Raw genomic sequence first — 23,763 nt, forward strand, 5'->3', positions numbered from 1 at the left:
AGAGTGGGCATTGAATCCCCACTTTACACATGAGGAAACTGAGGCACAGCATTTAAGTAAGTGACTTGCCCAAGGTCATGCAGCAAGCAAGTGGCAGAGCTGGGATTAGAAATCAGGTCCCCCAACTACCAAATCTTGCCCTCATAGCTGAGAAGCAGCGTGGTGTAGTGGATAGAGCACAGGCCTGGGGATCAGGAGGTCATGGGTTTTAATCCTGAATCTACCACTTGTCTGCTGCATGACCTTGGGCAAGTCATTTCACTTTTCTGGGCCTCAATTGCCTCATCTGTAAAATGGGGCTTGTGAGACCCATGTGGGACAGGGACTGTGTCCATCCTGACTTGTTCATATTCACCCTAGCACTTATTACAGTGCCTGCCACATAGAAAGCACTTAAATACCATAGTTATTATTATTATTCATCCATCCTACACAGGCCCAAAGCAGGTTTAATGGGAACAGGATTGCAAACCTTCCCGTGCTCTAGCTCTCCAGCTCCCCAGCAGACCAATCATCCTCTCAGCCTTGAAGATTCATTCAATCGCATTACTGAGTGCTTAGTGTGTGCAAAGCACTGTTCCAAATGCTTGGGGGAGTACAATACAGCAACAAACAGATACAATCCCTGCCCACAATGAGCTCACAGTCTAGAGAAGATCATCAAAGAACACTAACCACCCATTTTGCAAAGGCATACACATCTTTCCCCAGAAAGTTTAGGAGCTTTGGAGTCCAGAGACACAGTGGACAACAGCTCTGAATGAAAAGATTCCTGGCTGGTGGAGTGAGAGAAAATAAAAACTATATGCTTTTTTTAATAGCATTTGTTAAGCGCTTACTATGTGACAGGCACAGTACTCAGTGCTGGGGTAGATACAAGTTAATCAGATTATTATTGTCATTATGGTATTTGCTAAGCACTTACTATGCACTGTTCAAAGCACTGGGATAGATACAAGCTTATCAGGTCAGACACAGTCTCTGTCCCATATGGAGTTCACAGTCAATCTCCATTTTGCAGATGAGGTAACTGAGGCACAGAGTTGGACCACTCTACGTTTAGCCCTTTCATTTCACCAAATCACTTTCACTTTCACATCAATTATATTCCCAACAACCAAGGGGGTGGGGGTGGGGGGGAGGAATGAGGGTGGAATGAGGGAAGGAAAAAGGTAAGGACAGGAAGGAAGGCTAAAAGAAGTCATACTCTGGGAAAGCAAAAACAAAGACAACTCTCTCCTTGACCCCCTAGAGTCTGGCTTCCATCCCCTACATTCCACAGAAAATGCCCTCTCAAAGGTCACCAATGACCTCCTGCTTGCCAAATCCAATGGCTCATACTCTATCCTAATCCTCCTTGACCTCTCAGCTGCCTTCGACACTGTGGACCACTCCCTTCTCCTCAACACCCTATCCAACCTTGGCTTCACAGACTCCGTCCTCTCCTGGTTCTCCTCTTATCTCACCGGTCGTTCATTCTCAGTCTCTTTTGCAGGCTTCTCCTCCCCCTCCCAGCCCCTTACTGTGGGGGTTCCCCAAGGTTCAGTGCTTGGTCCCCTTCTGTTCTCGATCTACACTCACTCCCTTGGTGATCTCATTCGCTCCCACGGCTTCAACTATCATCTCTACGCTGATGACACCCAGATCTATATCTCTGCCCCTGCTCTCTCCCCCTCCCTCCAGGCTCGCATCTCCTCCTGCCTTCAGGACATCTCCACCTGGATGTCTGTCTGCCACCTAAAACTCAACATGTCCAAGGCTGAACTCCTTGTCTTCCCTCCCAAACCCTGCCCTCTCCCTGACTTTTCCAGCACTGTTGACGGCACTACCATCCTTCCCGTCTCACAAGCCCACAACCTTGGTGTCATCCTGGACTCCGCTCTCTCATTCACCCCTCACATCCAAGCCATCACCAAAACCTGCCGGTCTCAGCTCCGCAACATTGCCAAGATCCGCCCTTTCCTCTCCATCCAAACTGCTACCCTGCTTGTTCAAGCTCTCGTCCTATCCCGTCTGGACTACTGCATCAGCCTTCTCTCTGATCTCCCATCCTCGTGTCTCTCCCCACTTCAATCCATATTTCATGCTGCTGCCTAGATTGTCTTTGTCCAGAAACGCTCTGGGCATGTTACTCCCCTCCTCAAAAATCTCCAGTGGCTACCAATCAATCTGCACATCAGGCAGAAACTCCTCACCCTCGGCTTCAAGGCTCTCCATCACCTCGCCCCCTCTTACCTCACTTCCCTTCTCTCCTTCTCCAGCCCACCCCACACCCTCCGCTCCTCTGCCGCTAATCTCCTCACCGTGCCTCGTTCTCACCTGTCCCGCCATCGACCCCCGGCCCACGTCATCCCCCGGGCCTGGAATGCCCTCCCTCCCAACATCCACCAAGCTAGCTCTCTTCCTCCCTTCAAGGCCCTACTGAGAGCTCACCTCCTCCAGGAGGCCTTCCCAGACTGAGCCCCCTCCTTCCTATCCCCCTCGTCCCCTCTCCATCCCCCGTCTTACCTCCTTCCCTTCCCCACAGCACCTGTATATATGTATATATGTTTGTACATATTTATTACTCTATTTATTTATTTATTTATTTTACTTGTACATATCCATTCTATTTATTTTATTTTGTTAATATGTTTGGTTTTGTTCTCTGTCTCCCCCTTCTAGACTGTGAGCCCACTGTTGGGTAGGGACTGTCTCTATATATTGCCAACTTATACTTCCCAAGCGCTTAGTACAGTGCTCTGCACACAGTAAGAGCTCAATAAATACGATTGATTGATTGATTGATTACTTGCAAAGGAACTTTCTAAAAATCTACGGGAGTATGTTATCCTGTACTAAGTGCTAGGGTAAACACAACAGCAGCAAAACACTGGTTTCCTTCTAACAGAGTTTATAATCTGATGGGGGAGAAAAGCAAACTAAATATTTACAAACAATGGGGGCATTAGGAAGAACAAGCACTAGATGAGAGAAAAATCCATCAATCAATGCTATTTGAGTGCTTGCTCTGTTTCTGGAAACTTGAAACAAGCAGAGCTAAACTATCGGGAGGCACAAACCAAGTAATTGAACAATCAAGGTATTTTGGGGGTGGGATCTAGGGGGAGACTTGCTTTGCTGCGGGCAGGAAACATGTCTACCAACTCTGTTACAGTGTACTCTCCATAGCGACTAGTTCATTCATTCATTCATTCAATCGCATTTATTGAGCATTTACTGTGTGCAGAGCACTGCACTAAGCGCTTGGGAATTACAAGTTGGCAACATATAGAGACGGTTCCTACCCGACAATGGGCTCACAGTCTAGAAGGGGGAGACAGACAACAGGACAAAACATGTGGACAAGTGTCAAGTCATCAGAATAAATACAAATAAAGCTAGATGCACATCATTAACAAAATAAGTAGAATAGTAGATATGTACAAGTAAAATAAATAGACTAATAAATCTGTACAAACATATATACAGATGCTGTGGGGAGGGGAAGGAGGTAGGGCAGGGGGGATGGGGAGGGGGAGAGGAAAAAGGGGACTCAGTCGGTCAGAGAGGGCTAAAGGCAAAGGGCACGTTTTCATGCACTATCCCTGATAATGACAGAAAATGGCACATTACAAGGATTGTTATTAAACTTAACCTTTTGTAGATTTTGCAGAATGCATCAGGTGTTCTAGAATGCCTCAAAATTATTAATGTTTAGCAAACGGTATTGATGAAAATGAAAATCATCCTCACAGCTCAGCAGTTGTTTTACTCTGTTCAATTCTTACATGCAGTGTATGTTTGAAATCTTCATCTCTCTGGAGTAACAAAAATTACATCTCGGGTAATTCCATTTCTCTCATGGAAAGCTGACTCTGATGCTGGAAGAGTCATTTGCGTCACATGGACAGAAAATATGTCACTATTCATCAGGCACTATTCACCTGAGCTACTGATGGAAACCTCCACCTTTTGCAATGCCTGCCTATTACATGTGGAAATACAACATGCTATTCTACTGCTTTTTAAAGAAAATGGATTCAATTCACTGCGGCTGACATGAATTATCCCCATTTCTAATGAACAACAAACACACGGTCCTATTAAGCAATGAGACAGAATAGGTAATCAATATTGTGCAACTTTCAGAGTTACCCAAGTCCTGGTTTCAGTGTGGAGATTATTAATTCCACATTGTAATTCAATAAACAGTTTAACACTAAAAAGGGTTCAGTGAAAATGAGCTTCGTTGGAATAGTTATTTCTGTAAAAAAAAATTCTGAAATGCATCAGAGCAAACTTCTGTTAAGAAACTCAGAGTCGGGGCCGCTGGCTTTGGGAATGAAGCGTTTAGGTCTAATTTTTTGCCCGGAGCCTAGATTTCCCTCGTCAGTAACGTGTGAGAGCTTCCTCACCTGCCCCAGGACAGCAGCTGTGCTAACAAGCTCAAGACCCAGAGCGTGCTGGACATCCACTGCGCATTGAAACCAGTCAAATGGTCAGCCATCAGTCTGGACGCTGAGCTTCATTTGGGTTCTGACTGGGCCTCGGCTTCAACTATCATCTCTACGCTGATGACACCCAGATCTACATCTCTGCCCCTGCTCTCTCCCCCTCTCTCCAGGCTCGCATCTCCTCCTGCCTTCAGGACATCTCCATCTGGATGTTTGCCTGCCACCTAAAACTCAACATGTCCAAGACTGAACTCTTTGTCTTCCCTCCCAAACCCTGCCCTCTCCCTGACTTTCCCATCTCTGTTGACATTGCCACCTCGTCATCCCCTGGGTCTGTTCTCAATCTACACGCACTCCCTTGGTGACCTCATTCGCTCCCACGGCTTCAACTATCATCTCTACGCTGATGACACCCAGATCTACATCTCTGCCCCTGCTCTCTCCCCCTCTCTCCAGGCCGCATCTCCTCCTGCCTTCAGGACATCTCCATCTGGATGTCTGCCCGCCACCTAAAGCTCAACATGTCGAAGACTGAACTCCTTGTCTTCCCTCCCAAACCTTGTCCTCTCCCTGACTTTCCCATCTCTGTTGACGGCACTACCATCCTTCCCGTCTCACAAGCCCGCAAACTTGGTGTCATCCTCGACTCTGCTCTCTCATTCACCCCTCACATCCAAGCCGTCACCAAAACCTGCCGGTCTCAGCTTCGCAACATTGCCAAGATCCGCCCTTTCCTCTCCATCCATACTGCTACCCTGCTCATTCAAGCTCTCATCCTATCCCATCTGGACTACTGCATCAGCCTTCTCTCTGATCTCCCATCCTCGTGTCTCTCTCCACTTCAATCCATACTTCATGCTGCTGCCCGGATTATCTTTGTCCAGAAATGCTCTGGGCATATTACTCCCCTCCTCAAAAATCTCCAGTGGCTACCAATCAATCTGCGCATCAGGCAGAAACTCCTCACCCTGGGCTTCAAGGCTCTCCATCACCTCGCCCCCTCCTACCTCACCTCCCTTCTCTCCTTCTACAGCCCAGCCCGCACCCTCCGCTCCTCCGCTCCTCCGCCGCTAATCTCCTCACCGTACCTCGTTCTTGCCTGTCCCGCCATCGACCCCCGGCCCACGTCATCCCCCGGGCCTGGAATGCCCTCCCTCTGCCCATCTGCCAAGCTAGCTCTCTTCCTCCCTTCAAGGCCCTGCTGAGAGCTCACCTCCTCCAGGAGGCCTTCCCAGACTGAGCCCCTTCCTTCCTCTCCCCCTCGTCCCCCTCTCCATCCCCCCATCTTACCTCCTTCCCTTCCCCACAGCACCTGTATATATGTATATATGTTTGTATATATTTATTACTCTATTTATTTATTTATTTTATTTTACTTGTACATATCTATTCTATTTATTTTATTTTGTTAGTTTGGTTTTGTTCTCTGTCTCCCCCTTTTAGACTGTGAGCCCACTGTTGGGTAGGGACTGTCTCTATATGTTGCCAACTTGAACTTCCCAAGCACTTAGTACAGTGCTCTGCACACAGTAAGTGCTCAATAAATACGATTGATTGATTGATTGATTGATTGGGCCCAGTTAGAGCCTGGTGAGGTAGACCCCAGCTCCGAGGGCCCTGGGGAGACCGTGGTGGGTGGTAAGTTCATGAGCAATGCCATTTCTGGGTAAGGCCTGGGAATTTAACTGAGCAAACCAGCATTCCTAGGTCTCAAGGTGGAACGGGGACAGGGCGATCACAGGGAGGTGCCAAAGAGGAGGTAGTGGTAGATTCTGGAACCCTGGAGAGGGAAGACCCCAGATTGTGGCTCTTGAGACAGCAGTGTCAACCCTAACACCCTCCCCTAATATGTGTCCTTCATTCCTATCAACTCATACTCTATCGCCATCATACATTCATCAGTTTCTGTCTTGTCTTTCCTAACCAATCAGTCGTATTTATTGAGTGCTTACTGTGTGCAGAGCACAGTGCTAAGTGGTTGGGAGAGTAGGATATAACAGAATTGGTAGACACTTTTCCTATCATGATGAGCTTCCCCAGGAATATGTAGGCTCCTCTGGGGGCAGACTGTTTCATTTGCCTCCTAAATGCTCCCAAACAGCCTACATCAGTGCTCTGCACACAGTGGGTACTCAGACATTCCTATTGGTGACTATAGTGATCAACTGATGGTACTTATAAATAATAGTAATAATAGTATTTGTTAAGCACTTACTATGTACCTGGCGCTGTACTAAGTGCTGGGGTGGATACAAGCAAATTGGGTTGGACACATTCCCTGTCCTGCATAAGGCTCACAGTCTTCATCCCCATTTTAAAGATGAGGTAACTGAGGCACAGAGAAGTGAAGTGACTTTCCCAAGGCCATGCAGCAGACAAATTGATTCATTCATTCAATCGTATTTATTGAGCGCTTCCTGTGTGCAGAGCACTGTACTAAGCGCTTGGGAAGTACAAGTTGGCAACATATAGAGACGGTTCCTACCCAACAATGGGCTCACAGTCTAGAAGGGGGAGACAGAGAACAAAACAAGACATATTAACAAAATAAAATAAATAGAATAAATATGTACAAATAAAATAAATAGAGTAATAAATACATACAAACATATATACAGGTGCTGTGGGGAGGGGAAGGAGGTAAGGGGGGGATGGGGAGGGGGGGAGGGGGAGAGGAAGGAGGGGGATCAGTCTGGGAAGGCCTCCTGGAGGAGGTGAGCTCTCAGTAGGGCTTTGAAGGGAGGAAGAGAGCTAGCTTGGCGGATGTTGGGAGGGAGGGCATTCCAGGCCAGGGGGATGACGTGGGCCAGGGGTCAACGGCAGGACAGGCGAGAATGAGGCACAGTGAGGAGATTAGTGGCAGAGGAGCGGAGGGTGTGGGCTGGGCTGTAGAAGGAGAGAAGGGTAGGAGGGGGTGAGGTGATGGAGAGCCTTGAAGCCGAGGGTGAGGAGTTTTTACTTGATGCGTAGGTTGATTGGTAGCCACTGGAGATTTTTGAGGAGGGGAGTAACATGCCCAGAGCGTTTCTGCACAAAGACGATCTGGGCAGCGGCATGAAGTTTGGTTTGAAGAGGGGAGAGACAGGAGGATGGGAGATCAGAGAGGAGGCTGATGCAGTAATCCAGTCGGGATAGGATGAGAGATTGAATGAGCAGGGTAGTGGTTTGGATGGAGAGGAAAGGGCAGATCTTGGTGATGTTGCGGAGGTGAGACTGGCAGGTTTTGGTGACTGCTTGGATGTGAGGGGTGAACGAGAGAGCGGAGTCGAGGATGACACCAAGGTTGCGGGTTTGTGAGACGGGAAGGATGGTAGTGCTGTCAACAGTGATGGGAAAGTCAGGGAGAGGGCAGGGTTTGGGGGGGAAGATAAGGAGTTCAGTCTTGGACATATTGAGTTTTAGATGGCAGGCAGACATCCAGATGGAGATGTCCTGAAGGCAGGAGGAGATGCGAGCCTGGAGGGAGGGAGAGGGAGCAGGGGCAGAGATGTAGATTTGGGTGTCAGCATAGAGATGATAGTTGAAGCTAAATGGCAGAGCCAGGATTAGAATCCATGACCTTCTGACTCCCAGGCCCGTGCTCCATCCACTATGCCATGCTGCTTCTATTGAGTACTTACTGTGTGCAGAGCATTGTACTAAGTGCTTGGGAGAGTCCAATATAACAGAGTTGGTAGACACGTTCCCTGCCCAAGAGGAGTTTATGGCCTAGAGGGGGACAGTAAAGATTTTTAACCATGGATGATCTGCCAGCACTTTAAACTCATCATGCTGAGACTGAACTCATCTTCCCCCTCTATATCCAACTGCTTCTTCCAAACTCTCCCATCACAGTTAATACCACCTTCTTGCCTGTCCCAGAAGTCCACAACTTCTGACTCCTTATTGTTAATGAATTCTCACTTTCGGTCTGTCGCTAAATCCTCCCAGTATTTCCTCCACAATATTTCCTGGCTCTTCCCCTTATTCCCCAGTCAAATGGCCACAGACCTCATTCAAACTTGTGACACTTTCTGACTAGAGCACTGTATCAGCCTCCTCACAGATCTTCCTGCCTCCAAACTCTCCTATCCTCAGGGTACACTAGGCTTGCTGACTGGATCATATTTCTAACAGCACTTATGTACATATCTGTAATGTATTTATTTATGTTAATGTCTGTCTCCCCCTCTAGACTGTAAGCTCATTGTGGGCAAGGAACGTGTCTACCAACTGTGTTATGTTGTACTCGCCCAAGCACTTAGTAGAGCAATCTGCACACAGTAAGCGCTCAATAAATACGATTGAGCCCCGCCGGCTCGCATCTCCTCCTGCCTTCAGGACATCTCCATCTGGATGTCTGCCCGCCACCTAAAGCTCAACATGTCGAAGACTGAACTCCTTGTCTTCCCTCCCAAACCTGGCCCTCTCCCTGACTTTCCCATCTCTATTGATGGCACTACCATCCTTCCCGTCTCACAAGCCCGCAACCTTGGTGTCATCCTCGACTCCACTCTCTCATTCACCCCTCACATCCATCACCAAAACCTGCCGGTCTCAGCTCCGCAACATTGCCAAGATCCGCCCTTTCCTCTCCATCCATACCGCTACCCTGCTCGTTCAAGCTCTCATCCTATCCCGTCTGGACTACTGCATCAGCCTTCTCTCTGATCTCCCATCCTCGTGTCTCTCCCCACTTCAATCCATTCTTCATGCTGCTGCCTGGATTACCTTTGTCCAGAAACGCTCTGTGCATATTACTCACCTCCTCAAAAATCTCCAGTGGCTACCAATCTGCGCATCAGGCAGAAACTCCTCACCCTGGGCTTCAAGGCTCTCCATCACCTCGCCCCCTCCTACCTCACCTCCCTTCTCTCCTTCTGCAGTCCACCCCGCACCCTCCGCTCCTCTGCTGCTAATCTCCTCACCGTACCTCGTTCTCGCCTGTCCCGCCATTGACCCCCAGCCCACGTCATCCCCCGGGCCTGGAATGCCCTCCCTCCCAACATCCGCCAAGCTAGCTCTCTTCCTCCCTTCAAAGCCCTACTGAGAGCTCACCTCCTCCAGGAGGCCTTCCCAGACTGAGCCCCTTCCTTCCTCTCCCCCTCGTCGCCCTCTCCATCCCCCCCATCTTACCTCCTTCCCTTCCCCACAGCACCTGTATATATGTATATATGTTTGTACATATTTACTACTCTATTTATTTTACTTGTACATATCTATTCTATTTATTTTATTTTGTTAGTATGTTTGGTTTTGTTCTCTGTCTCCCCCTTTTAGACTGTGAGCCCACTGCTGGGTAGGGACTGTCTCTATATGTTGCCAACTTGTACTTCCCAAGCGCTTAGTACAGTGCTCTGCACACAGTAAGCACTCAATAAATAGGATTGATGATGATGATGATGATTGAATGAATGAACGAATGAAACCTTCCAATTATCACCCCATCTCCCACTTACCATTGCTTTCCAAACTCCTCCAGCGAGTTGTTTATGCCCTCCACTTCCTCTCCTCCAATTCTCTCCTTAACTCCTGAAATCTGGTTTCATCCCCTCCATTCCACAAAAACTGCCATCTCTAAGGTCACCAATGTCCTCCTTCTTGCCAAATCTTCTCCTCCATCCTAATCCTCCTCAACCTCTCATAGACTTCTCACTTCTCCTGGAAACCTTACTAACCTTGGCTTCACTGGTTCTCTCGGTTCTCCTTCTACCTCTCTAGCTGCTCCTTCTCTGTGTCTGTCACAGGCTTCTCATCTGTAGGAGCCCCCTAACTGTAGAAGTGCTTCAAGTCTCAGTTCTGGGTCTCCTTCAATTCTCCATCTATTCATTCATTCATTCAATCGTATTTATTGAGCACTTACTGTGTGCAGAGCACTGTACTAAGCGCTTGGGAAGTACAAGTTGGTAACATATAGAGAGGTCCCTACCCAACAATGGGCTCACATTCTAGAAGGGGGAGACAGAGAACAAAAAAAAAACATGTGGACAGGTGTCAAGCCATCAGAATAAATTGAAGTAAAGCTAGATGCACATCATTAACAAAATAAATAGAATAGTAAATACGTACAAGTAAAATAAATAGAGTAATAAATCTGTACAAACATATATACAGGTGCTGTGGGGAGGGGAAGGACATGGGTTCTAATTCTGGCTCAGCCACATGTCTACTGTGTGACCTTGGGCAAGTCCCCTCACTTCTCTGGGCCTCAGTTACCTCATCTGCAAAATGGGGATCAAGACTGTGAGCCCATGTGACACAGGGGCTGTGTCCAACCCAATTAGTTTGTATCTATCCCAGCACTAAGAACAGCGCTTGGCACTTAGTAAGCGCTTAACAAATACCACAACTATTAATTATTATTATTCGATCTAATCCCACCCTGGCTTCCAATTTGTAGTGTGAGTTAATGGTGTTATCCTAGACTCTGTGAAGAACAAGACACTTCACTGGCTTGCTGGGAGGGAAAACTTGTGCCAACAGCAGGAGAGGCATGGAACCCCATAATTTCAGTCCCCTGAGGCGGCTCCAAGCCTACAAGGAATATGTAGTCCTTCTGATCATGATACATGGACAAAGTATCCTCCTCTTCCTCCTCTTTCCAGTAAAATTGTATTTCCCAGCTAAGATTGAAATGAATTATTCAGTACAAATGACCTTCTCAAATACTGCTGCTTGTGTAGACTCCCCGTTTCTACTGGAAGAAGCAGCTTGAATCCAGGCTCTGGTGACCTACATCGACTCCCTTGAAGAACTTATTTGCTCCCACTGTTTCAACTCTAATAAGAATAATGATGTTATTTGTTAAGGGCTTACTATGTGCCAAGCACTGTTCTAAGAGCTGGGGGTAGATACAAGGTAATCAGGTTGTCCCACGTGGGGCTTACAGTTTTAATCCCCATTTTACAGATGAGGTAACTGAGGCATAGTGAAGTTAAGTGACTTGCCCAAGGTCACACAGATGACAAGTGGTGAAGATGGGATTAGAACTCACAACCTCTGACTCCCAAGTCCGTGCTCTTTCCATTAACTCTACACAGATGATTCCCAAATAGATCTTTCCAAATCCAGCCTCTTTTCCTCTCTGCAGTCTCACATTTTCTCCTGCCTTTAGTACATCTCTACTTGATGCCCCACTGACACCTCAAATTTATCATGTCCAAAACAGAACTCCTCATCTTCCCTTTCTTCTCTCCCCCCTTTTAATGGTATTCATTAAGTGCTTACTATGTGCCTGGTACTGTACTAAGCGCTGGGGTAGACACAAGATAATCAGGTTGGACACAATCCATGTCCCACTTGGGGCTCACAGTCTTAATCGTCATTTTACAGATGAGGAAACTGTGGCACAGAGAAGTTAAGTGAAGTACTCTTTCCACTAAACTACATTGCTCCTCATCACTGTCTTTATTAACACTGCTACCACAAACACAACCTGATTTGCTTGAATCCACACCAGCGCTTAGTACAGTACTTGGCACATAGTAAGCACTTAACAAATACCACAATTCTTTCCCACCTTGACTACTGCATCAGCCTCCTCCCTGACCTTTCTGTCTCCTGCCTCACCCCACTCCAGTCCATACTTCACTCTGCTGCTCAGATCATTTTTCTCAAACACCATTCAGTCAGTGTCTCTCCACCCTTTAAGAACCCCCAGTGGTTAGAGTACAGGCCTGGGAGCCAGAAGGACTTGGGTTCTAATCCTGGCTCTGGCACTTGTCTGCTGTGTGATCTTGGGCAAGCCACTTGACTTCTCTGTGCCTCAGCTACCTCATCTGAAAAATGAGGATTGAGATTGTGAGCTCCTTGTGGGACAGGGACTGTGTCCAACCTGATTTGCTTGTACCACCTCAGTACTTAGTACAGAGCCTGGCACATAGTAAGCACTTAAATACCATAATTATTATTAGTAGTATGCATTTCTGCATCAGGAACTTCTTATATCAACTTTAAGGCACTCAGTCAGCTCTCCTAATCCTAACTCACTGATCTACAACCCAACCCAACCCCCACACTTCACTCCCCAAATGCCAACCTACTTTACTGTACTTCAATCTCATCTGTCTCACTGCTGACCCTCCGTCTTCATTCATTCATTCATTCAATCATATTTATTGAGCACTTACTGTGCACCGAGTACTGTACTAAGCATGTGGGAAAGTACAATGCAGCAATGAGCTCACAGTCTAGAATGGGGCCAGAGTGGGGCGGGGGGGAGATAAACATCAATATAAACAGACATCATTATAAATAACTAAAATTACAGATACATGTGTAAGTGCTGTGGGGTAGGAAGGGGAAAGAGCAAAAGGAGCAACTCACAGTAACGCAGAAGGGAGCGGTACATGAGGAAATGTGGGGCTTAGTCTGGGAAGGCCTCGTAGTAGAGATGTCATAGGTCACAACTGAAAATGGAGTCTCCATAGCCACTTAAATATAGGAATTAATTAGTCTTTAAATAGATACTGCTGATCTGAGTAATTGTTTTTTCCCTCTGGCCTGCAGCTCCCCTCCCACTTCATATCCAACAGATCACAACTCTCCCTACCTTCAAAGTCCTATTAAAATTACACCTCTTCCAAGAGGCCTTCCCAGACTATGCCCCACCTTCCCTTATTCACCCTCCCTTCTGTGTCACCTATGCATTTGGGTCTGTACCTCTTAAGCATTTTCATATTAACCCCATCCCGATCCCCACAGCACAAATGTACATACATCCATTTTTAATATATTTTATTATAAGCTAGTTGTGGGCAGGGAATGGCTATTTATTGTTGTATTGTACTCTCTCAAGTGCTTAGGACAGTGCTCTGCACATGGTAAATGCTCACTAAATAAGACCGAATGAATGAATGCTCTGTCTCCCCCTCTCGTCTGTTAGCCCCTTGAGGGCAGGGATTGTGCCTAACTACTCTGTTGTACTATACTCTCCCAAGAGCTTAGTACAGTGTTCTGTGCACAGTAAGCGCTCAATAAATACCATTAGTTGATTAAAGGATTCAGGTTAGAAGCTAGCTGCCAATGGAAAGCAATGAGATCGTATTTATTGAGCTACTACTATGAGCCAAGCCCTGTATTAAGCACTTGGGAGAGTACAATATAATTGAGTTGGTTCCCTGCCCACAATAAGCTCACAGTCTACAGGGAGAGACAGATAATAATATAAATAAATTACAGATATGTACATAGGTGCTATGGGGCTGAGGATGGGGTGAATCAAGGGAGAAAATCAGGGTGATGCAGAAGGGAGTGGGAAAAGAGGAAATGGGGGCTTAGTCAGGGAAGGCCTCTTGGAGGAGATGTGCCTTCAATAAGGCTTTGAAGGTGGAGAGAGTAATTGTCTGTTGGATATGAAGAGGGAGGATGTTCCAGGCCAGAGGCAGGATGTGGATGAGAGGTTGGTGGCAAAATAGACACTGTCAAGTACAGTGAGTAGGTTGGCATTAGAGGATTGAAGCGTGTGGTCTGGGTTTTAGTAGGAGAGAAGCAAGATTAGGTAGGAGGGGTCAAGGTGATTGAGTGCTTTAAAGCCGATGGTGAGGAATTCCTGTTTGATGCAGGGGTGGATGGACAACCACCGGAGGTTCTTGAGGAGTGGCGGATAATGGACTGAATGTTTTAGTAGAAGAATGATGTGGTCAGCAGAGTAAAGTACAGACTGGAGTGGGGAGAAGAGAGGAGGCAGGGAGGTCAACAAGGAGGCTGATATAGTAATCAAGGCGAGATAGGTGATTGGATTAACATGGTAGCAGTTTGGATGAAGAGGAAAGGGCAGATTTTAGTGATGTGAAGGTTGAACTGACAGGTTATAGTGATAGATTCAATATGTGGGTTGAACGAGAGAGAAGAGTCAAGGAAAATGCCAAGATTATAAGCTTGAGAGACAGGAAGCATGGTGGTACTGTCTACAGTGATGGGAAAATCAGGAGGAGGACAGGGTTTGGGTGGGAACATATGGAGTTCTGGTTTGGGCATGTTAAGTTTACGGTGTTGCAAGACATCCAAGTAGAGATGTCTTGAAGGCAGGAAGAAATATGAGACTGCAGAGAAGGAGAGAGAGATCAGGACTGGAGATGTAGATTTGGGAATCATCTGCACAGAGGTGGTAGTTGAAGCCATGGGAGTGAATGAGCTCTCCAAGGGAGTGGGTGTAGATGGAAAATAAAAGTGGACCAGAAGTGAGCCTCCCACAGTTAGGGGATGGGAGGTAGAGGAGGACCTTGAAAGAGACTGAGAATGAGCAGCCAGGGAGCTAAGAGGAGAACCAGGGGAGGATGGTGCCAGTAATTTCCACAGTAAACTTCCTTTTGTCTTTTAGATGATAATCATGGTGGCACCTTTTAGGTCCTGTGGCATTTCCTCAATTTTCCACATTTTGAAGAAAAGCTTGGGCAGAGACATCCGAGGAATTGGTCTCCTCTTTGCTTGTATAGTTTTTCAGGAATGCCATCAGATTCAGATGCTTTTTCATGGCACTAAATTTCCCGCCAGACACATTAGCCTTCTTGGTACTTGTACCAGTGGAAAGTGTGTTCCCTACTTAACAGAATTTGACTCTGGGTCACTGTAATGTTAATTCTTGGTTGTATGTAGAGTTTGCCTTACATGGGCAAGCACAAAGCTGTGATCTTCTCAAGGTTAATTCTCAACCCATAACACTTGGTTTATTCTGAGACGTTTCTAATTATCTGTGTACTACCAGGGCAAATCTTTATGCATAAGATTACTGTAATCCAGCCTGGTATCTCTTCCCACTTTTCTTCTGAATTATTGTCAGACCATAGTGCTTTACTCTGCAAAATGATTCATAACTATCTATTATCTGTGTCTGACCTGATTATCTTGTATCTACTCCAGAGTTTGGAACAGTGCTTGGCACATAGTAAATGCTTAATACCATAATCATTATTATTATCATTACTATTATATTCTTACACATGTGCCTCAGGAGCACAGTCAATAGCGTACACTAGCCGTTGAATATTGTTCACAGCCTTCTGAGTTGGAAGTTTCCAGGTGGATCAGAAATTTGTTCTGTTATCTTCCTGTTTCCTCATTTTATTCTTAAACATGGCAGCAGAGAACAGATTGAGAAGCAGCAAGGATTAGTGGAAAGAACATGGGCCTGGGAGTCAGAGGACCTGGGTTCTAATACCGGCTCTGCCATTTGTCTGCTGTGTGACCTTGGGCAAGCCACTTGACTTCTCTGTGCCTCAGTTACCTCATCCTTAAAATGGAGATTAGGACTGTGAGCCCCATGAGGGACATGGACTGTGTCCAACCTGATTATTTTGTACCTACCCCAGTGCTTAGTACAATACCTGGCACATAGTAAGCGCTTAACAAATACCATTAGAAACAAACAAAAAACAAATACAAATAGGGCTAAAACAGCCACACGGCCCTGCTTTTTTCTGATGATGATGGTGGGGAAAGGGTTAGTTGTGATATCCTCACCTCTGATTTGACCAGCCATACCACAAAGAAGAAGCTGTAGGATCTTGGTGAAATTCTCATGGTGGCCATATTGGCTTATCAGTTGCCTGAATCTAGGTCTGGTGATGGTCTCAATTGCATTTTCAGGATCTATGAATGATTCTGAGGTCTGGATGTTGTTCTCTGCACTTTCCTCTCTAGGTCATGCTACAAAGATCATCTCAGTACCTAGGTCTGAAATTACACAGTAATTCAGGAAGGGCATGGCTAATGAGATTCTTCAGAAGCGTGTCTGGGAAGATTTGGGCTAAAATCTGATAATGGAAAGCAAGGAGATATCTTGATAGTTTTTGCAGTCAGTTCTCTCACCTCTCTTCTTTAAGATGGTGATCAAGGTAGCATCTTTGAAGTCCTGTGACACTTCCTCAGTTTACTACATGTTAAGGCAAAGCCCATGCAGACATCTAAATAATAATGATAATAATAATAATGATGGCATTTGTTAAGTGCTTACTATGTGCAAAGCACTGTACTAAGTGCTGGGGAGGATACAAGGTGATCAGATTGTCCCACGTGGGGCTCACAGTCTTCACCCCCATTTTACAGATGAGGTAACTGAGGCCCAGAGAAGTTAAGTGACTTGCCCAAAGTCACATGGCTGGCAATTGGCAGAGCCGGGATTTGAACCTATGCCCTCTGACTCCCAAGCCCATGCTCTTTCCATTGAGCCATGCTAATTCTCTCTATATAAGTATATAAATATACTATATACTCTATACTATATATAGAGTATATACTATATACTCTTTATGTAAGTATATTAATATAAGTCCCCTCCTTGCTTGTAGGTCTAAGTACATTGCAACTTTTCCTCTCTTTGACTATAATAATAACAATGATAACAATAATGATGATAATAATAATAGTATTTGTTGATCACTTATTATGTGCCAAGCACTGGGGTTAATACAAGATCATCGGGTGTAACATTGGGCTCACACTGTATGTGAGAGGGAGAACAGGCATGGAATCCCCATTTTACAGATGAGGTAACTGAGGCACGGGGAGAGAAGTGCCTTGCCCAAGGTCAACAGCAGACAAATAGTGACTTCCTCACAGTCTTTCAGGAAGCCCTTGCCTTCACATTTGAGTCAGCTTTCCATATTTCAAATGGCCTCCTCCTCCATGAATGTCATGAAAAATGTCTTCAGAAGATCACTGCTGCATTTTTTACCTCGCCCCTGGATTCCGTTCATGTCTGTGATGAATATGAAGTCATTGGAACTTTTCAGTGGACCCAAAGTAGTCTGTTCAGTAACAGAGAAAGGATGAAGGGACCAGGGAGAAAAGAGAATGGCCCAGAGAGAAAGGAGAACATTGCTATATAACCCAAATAAAGAATGGGTATTGCCACTTGGGTGCTCATAATGCCTAATGGACATATATAAATACATAACTTAATCCAAGAGGAAATATATGCTTTTGTGTACCATACAATTTTGATAGCAGAACTACAAAGGGTTGAATATTTAAAGAGGAGAGGGAAAAAAATTCAGAAACTTCGCGAAGGCCTTTATCAAAGGTACCACTAGATTGTAACCTCTGGGAAGGCAGGGATCATATCTACTAATTCTATTGTATTGCCACAAGTGCTTAGTACAGTGCTTTGCACCCAGTAAGTACTCAATAAATAGCTTTGATTGATTGACTGAGGTACCAATGTGAAAAGACTGCACCATCTATCATGGTATAAATTCAAAATACCTTTTAACTCCCTGTACAGGAGTTACATATACATCCTTCAAAGTAAAAGACCTTCCCTCTTATACCTTCAATTTTAGATTTTGTTGTAACTCCAATGGTATGGAATAAAGATACTGTCAATGCTTCAAATCCATAGCATGCATTCTTCAGGGCCTTTACTGAGGAGTTAAAATTACATTCAAAATGGATGGAAAATATAACGGTGGTTCCGGGGCTACAACCCGAGATCAACTTCCTCTAGATTCTCTTCTTTGCAAAATGAGACCAAATCACAAGCTACCAGTAGGGCAAAGGCTGTTCAACAAATACTATTTTTATTTTTAGCTTAGTTCAAAAGATGTGAATGGTAAATAATAATTATGGTATTTGCTAAGTGCTTACTCTCTGCCGGGCACTGTACTAAGTGCTGGGGTGAATACAAGCATGGCTCAGTGGAAAAGAGCACGGGCTTTGGAGTCAGAGGTCATGGGTTTCAAATCCCGGCTCCGCCAATTGTCAGCTATGTGACTTTGGGCAAGTGACAACTTCTCTGGGCCTCAGTTACCTCATCTGTAAAATGGGGATTAAGACTGTGAGCCCCCCGTGGGACAACCTGATCACCTTGTAACCTCCCCATCGCTTAGAACAGTGCTTTGCACATAGTAAGCACTTAATAAATGCCATTATTATTATTATTATTATTATTATTATTATTACTACTACAAGCAAATTGGCTTGGACACAGTCCCTGTCCCACATGGGGCTAATAGTCTCAATCCCCATTTTACAGATGAGGTAACTGAAGCACAGAGAAGCGAAGCAACTTCTGCTAGGTCACACAGCAGGCAAGTGGCAGTGTCAGGATTAGAACCCACCACCTTCTAACTCCCAGGCCTGTGCTCTATCCACTATGCCATGTTGCTTCTCTAAATGACTTAGAAACTACATAAAGCAAACTACTAAAACATTAGGGTGCAAAGTCAACTAAAATCAATGGTGCTGCTATATACAGTAATGGTTAAATTACGTTGCTTACGTACTCGGCATCTTCTAATGTTTCTTTAAATCTAATGCTAGGAAATAAATTATTGAAACGATCAAAAGCCATTTTTTCCAAACGTATTTTCAAGGCAGCCCAAAAGCTGAAATCTGAATGTTTACATATAAATGATTGTCAGACACTCGGGATTGAGTTCTTTATTATGGTGAGTTTATACACACACATACCTCCCAATGCAGGGAATACATCTGAGGAAGTTAAAAACGAGTGTTTCAAAATCAGTGAGATTTAAAGATCAATCTTTAAAATACTCTTTTAATAAATCTTATAGTACAGTTAAGAAGCAGTAAGGAAATGATGAAAGAATGTTAGGCAGGCTTTGATCTGTGTTCCTCTAAAATTCCACATTCAACCACAGAATAGCAAGAATGTCCAAGGCTCATCTTGCCGAACTATGAGCATGGCTCAATTCCCCTATCCAGGCAGATCCATTTAGATATCAATCTCTTCAGTACAATAGCAGTAATATTGGAAGGAAGCTTTCATGAACTGGAAAAACAGAAAGCTTTCTCAATTATGCTCTAGTGACTTTCAAAATAGTAACAGCTGAGAATGGTTTTCTCCCAAGAGACTTTTCTAATTTTGGCCCCATTTTAGGACTTGACTGTCTCACTCCCACCTTAATTGGTTTAGTTCACCTTGTGCTTGATGATCTGTTGTTCTGGGAATTTCTATCCATGCCTGTAACTTCCACCGATTTCCAGGACTGCTTTTTATCTCCTCTGGGAAGCAAGAGCACCTATTATTTCACTTATAGATTTCGAAGATGAGCCCATCAGAATAATAGCCTTTTCACTGTCCAATCCATCCCTCTATCAGCAAACAGCCTCAAGAAGATCTAAGGGCAAAAAAAATCTCTTCTTTGTCATCATCAACAGCAGTGCCTATTGAGTACAGAGCTCTGTACTGGACACTTGGGAGTGCCTGCCATCCCACCTCCTCCAGAAGGCCTTCCCCAATTAATATTTCTTCTTCTCGGGTCATACTCACTCAACTATAACCTCAGCCCTTACATGCTAATTACACATTTATGCACTCACACCCACCCATAGCCCTTTTGTACCTATTGACTTCCATACCAAGCTATTTAAGCATTACTCATCTACATATCCATTTGTACTTTCTCTTCTATCTGTAAATGATTTTGTTACCACTTCTTGGCCTAGTGGATCGAGCACAAGCCTGGGAGTCAGGAGGATCTGGGTTCTAATTCTGGCTCTGCCAAGTGTCTGCTGTGTGACCTTGCGCAAGTCACTTCACTTCTCCATGCCTCAGTCACCTCGTCTGTCAAATGGGGATTAACACTGTGAGCCCCACATGGGACAGAGACTGTGTCCAACCCAATTTGCTTGTATCTATGCCAGTGCTTAGTACAGTGCCTGGAACATACTAAGTGCTTAACAAATACCATTATTATTATTATTATTATAAATTGTAAGCTCCTTGAGGTCAGGGAGGGGGTCACATCTAACACTACTGTACTCTCCTAAGTGCTTAGTACAGTGCTCTTATCAAAAAGGCACTCAATAAATGCTTTTGATCAATTGATTGGGTGGAAATAAGTTTCAGATCTTAGCCTTCAAAGAGATTACAATCTAATTGGGAGAAAATTGATTACATATTGTTAAATATTCAATGGATAAAAGAGTAAAAGCAGAGTTTTTATGGTATTTCTCAAGTGCTTACTATGCGCCAGGCACTGTACTAAGCACTGGGGCAGATACAAGCTAATCAGGTAGGACACAGTCCCTATCCCACATGGGGTTTACAGTCTTAATCCCCAATTACAGATGAGGTAACTGAGGCACCGAGAAGTGAAGTGACTTGCCCAAGGTCACACATAAGAGAAATGGTGGAACTGGGATTGGAACCCAGGTCCCCTCACAGGCCTGTGCTTTTTCCATTTTTCCATTAGGCCACACTGCTTCTCAGGGGGACAACGAGAAAGTGAATATCTTCTGGAGAGAATAATTATTATTATTATGGTATTTGTTAAGTGCTTACTATGTGCCAAGCACTGTTCTAAGCACTGGGGTGGATACAAGGGTAATCAGGTTGTCCCACGTGGGGCTCACACTTTTAATCCCCATTTTACAGATGAGGGAACTGAGGCACAGAGAAGTTAAGTGACTTGCCTAAAGTCACACAGCTGACAAGTGGCAGAGCTGGGATTAGAACCCACATCCTCTGACTCCCAAGCCAGGGCTCTTTCCACTAAGCCATGCTGCTTCTTGGTTTAGTTCATTAGAAGTACAGGGAACAGGTCTAGGTAATGGTGAGGAGCAATAAGCGAGTCTGAAACAAGTCCGTAATGAAAAAGAGTTGGCCTAAAATGGAACAGAGTTTCTCTTTATTTTCCTGGTCCCCCCCACCTTCTCTTTTTTCCTAGTCCCTCCACTTTATCTGGTCCTGGCCCCCCCCACTTTCCACAATGGAGGAACCCCAATCCAGATAGCTGCCGCACATGAGCAACATCCCCACCGATCCTCTCTCCTTTGCTGCATGTGAGAGGTTGCTTTTCCGTTGCTTACAGGCATCTTCTACTTCCCGACCCTCCCCTTACAACTCTCTCCTACTACTTCCGAAATAGAGGAATCCATTTTATTTTTTTGTGCCGGGACGATGGGAAGCAGGGTGATTTGGGGGCACGGGGAAAGGGTGGGAGGAACCTTGCTGAGAAGCAAACTCTGCCTCCCGAGGATGGTAGATGTGGTGGGCACAAGGGCAGGAAAAAATAAGAACTTGATCCATTACAAGATTGTCTGGCTGGGGAATTGCATTTTCCCAGTGGCTGAAGAGGTGAATGGGGAATTGAGAGGATCCATGGAGGTTACAAAGGGGACAACAAGGAGGTGGGATCCGGAGAAGGAATAAGCAACGCCTGGAGATAAAACGGGACTGAAAAGGGATTGGGTTCACAAGATAGACATAGGTAAACAGGACGCAGCTAATCCACACTTATTCCCCCTTCTATTACCATAAACACATTCACACACATCAGTAGAAACTGAATGCCTACTATGTCCAGAACACTGTACGAAGCACTTGGGAGAGTACAATAGGGTAAAAAAACACAATTCCTTCCCTCGGGGAGCTTACCCACCCACATTGTCTTCTCCTCCCCCTAGATGAAGGGGGATTCAGTCCTGGGTCCAGGTTCTGGCCTTCTGGGGGAGTCGTGACAGACTTGGGAACTGCTGGAGGGGCTAGTTTAATGTCCCATGTACATGGTTTTATTTTCACCAGCCACTGTAACAAAATTCAAAATTGCTTCAGAAAAATGACTTCACCCTGAACTCTTCAGTATGTAAAGACTGCATATTCAGTGCGACGCAGAATCTCCTCCTTAATCTTCCCTTAATCCACTCATCTTGGTCTTTTTTTATTGTACAAGGAATCACTTATAATCTTTACCCAACTCTCCTTAGTAGAGTCACCATAGCTGAAATACGACTGGTTTCTAGAGAACCTAAAACAATATCTCCTTGATTTGAAAGTTCCGAACTTTCACGTTTTCAACAGTTACTTCGAATCATTTGAAATGAACTTCAACACACTTTAACAAGCTACTTCTGATCTGCAAATCAAAGTGTGAACAACCACTTAGGACAAGACAGTGATTTCTCACTTAATGGGCACAAATGAGAAGCAGTGTGGCTTAATGGAAAGAGCATGGGCTTGGGAGTCAGAGGACGTGGGTTCTAATTCTGTCTCCGCCACTTGTCAGCTGTGTGACTTTGGGCAAGTCACTTAACTTATCTGTGCCTCAGTTACCTCATCTGAAAAATGGGGATTAAGACTGTGAGCCCCACGTGGGATAACCTGATTGATTCGTACCTACTCCAGTGCTTAGAACAGTGTTTGGCACATAGTAAGCACTTAATACCATTATTATTATTATTATTATTATTAATAAATGCTTTGTTGTGAGCAGGGAATATGGCTCCCAACTGTTATATTGTACTCTCCTAGGCACTTAGTACAGTGCTCTGCGCACAGTAAGTGACTGATTAATTTCCCTGAAGAACCAGCAGAGATCTTCAGATACCCTTTCATTCTAGACCACCCTCACCAAAAAAGTTCAGAGGAAAAGGGATCACCAAGATAACAAGGGCAGATATGTCCCCAACGTAAGGTTCTTAAATTCACGGGCAAGTGACCTACAGCCTTAAGAGAATGGAACATGGCCAAGTGTTGAAACAAACAGAAAACATCCCAGCATTTAGCTAGTTTTATTTTTTTCCGATATATAAATTTTGTTATCTGAAAATCAGCACAGAAGTAATCTGGGAAAAGATTAGTTTGGATAAACAGACTAAAAGATCAAATGCACATTTCAAATGAAAAGGAGAGTGAGGCAAAAGCATTTTTAGGGCAATGATTTCCAAATCAATTTATAGTACCTGCAACAAAGTAAATGATAAATTAGTCAAAGCTATTATGCAAATCCCCCCTAATATTATTTCTGAGCTTTGCTACTGGATTTCACAGGAGGGGTTTGGTGAAGAGACATTTTTTAAATCTTCCTTGCGAAGTGGCAGGTGAGAATGGATTTCAAAGCTTGGAATAAGTCTTCAGAATCACATCCAGCTTCTGGGCAAGTATGAGGTTACCTTTGACCTTGATTCTCCCATTAAAGAATGCCTAGGAGAGAGAAATGGAGAAAAGAAAAAGAAGGCTTCCTTTGGGTTCTTTTTGTTCTTCCTGAATCCTACTCTCCAGACCAACATTCGGTTAAACCAGACTGCATATCCCCAGGCATAACAGATTAATGGAGAAACCAAACCACCTTCCTGGGATGTGTCTGTTACTGAATAGCTTCCATCTCTGACTGAACAGGCTGGAATGAAAACAAAATGCTTTCAAGATTTGGCATAAGCCAAACTTCTTCCCTCCGTTTTTAAAGAGGGGGTGGGGGGGGGGTGTAATTGTTTGTGAATGCTTGATGCAGTGCTGATAACATGGTTCCTCCAGGCCATTGTTAAACCTTCTCCTTGAAATGTCTGGATGACATGGTCATTGTTCTTAAGCTTGGTTTCAATTTACTCCAATAAACATTTTCATGCAAACACCCCGGAAATTACCTTTTTTAGAAGTTGTGTATGC

The 23,763-nt window shown here is 44.9% G+C and overlaps 1 protein-coding gene across 2 annotated transcripts in view; it reads right to left on the reverse strand.

Annotated features, from left to right (window-relative positions):
• Positions 1–22,870: 22,870 nt before the first annotated feature.
• HSD17B4 (hydroxysteroid 17-beta dehydrogenase 4) overlaps positions 22,871–23,763 on the reverse strand; it is a 116,878-nt gene continuing 115,985 nt past the window's right edge. For both annotated transcript variants that reach the window (XM_038769455.1, XM_038769456.1), the window contains exon 24: positions 22,871–23,301. In XM_038769455.1, coding sequence (XP_038625383.1) covers positions 23,212–23,301 — 90 coding nt within the window. In that variant the 3' untranslated portion in view covers positions 22,871–23,211. The remainder of the gene's footprint in view (positions 23,302–23,763) is intronic.

This window comes from Tachyglossus aculeatus, chromosome X4 (assembly GCF_015852505.1).
Source record: "Tachyglossus aculeatus isolate mTacAcu1 chromosome X4, mTacAcu1.pri, whole genome shotgun sequence".
NCBI classification, from domain to species: domain Eukaryota; kingdom Metazoa; phylum Chordata; class Mammalia; order Monotremata; family Tachyglossidae; genus Tachyglossus; species Tachyglossus aculeatus.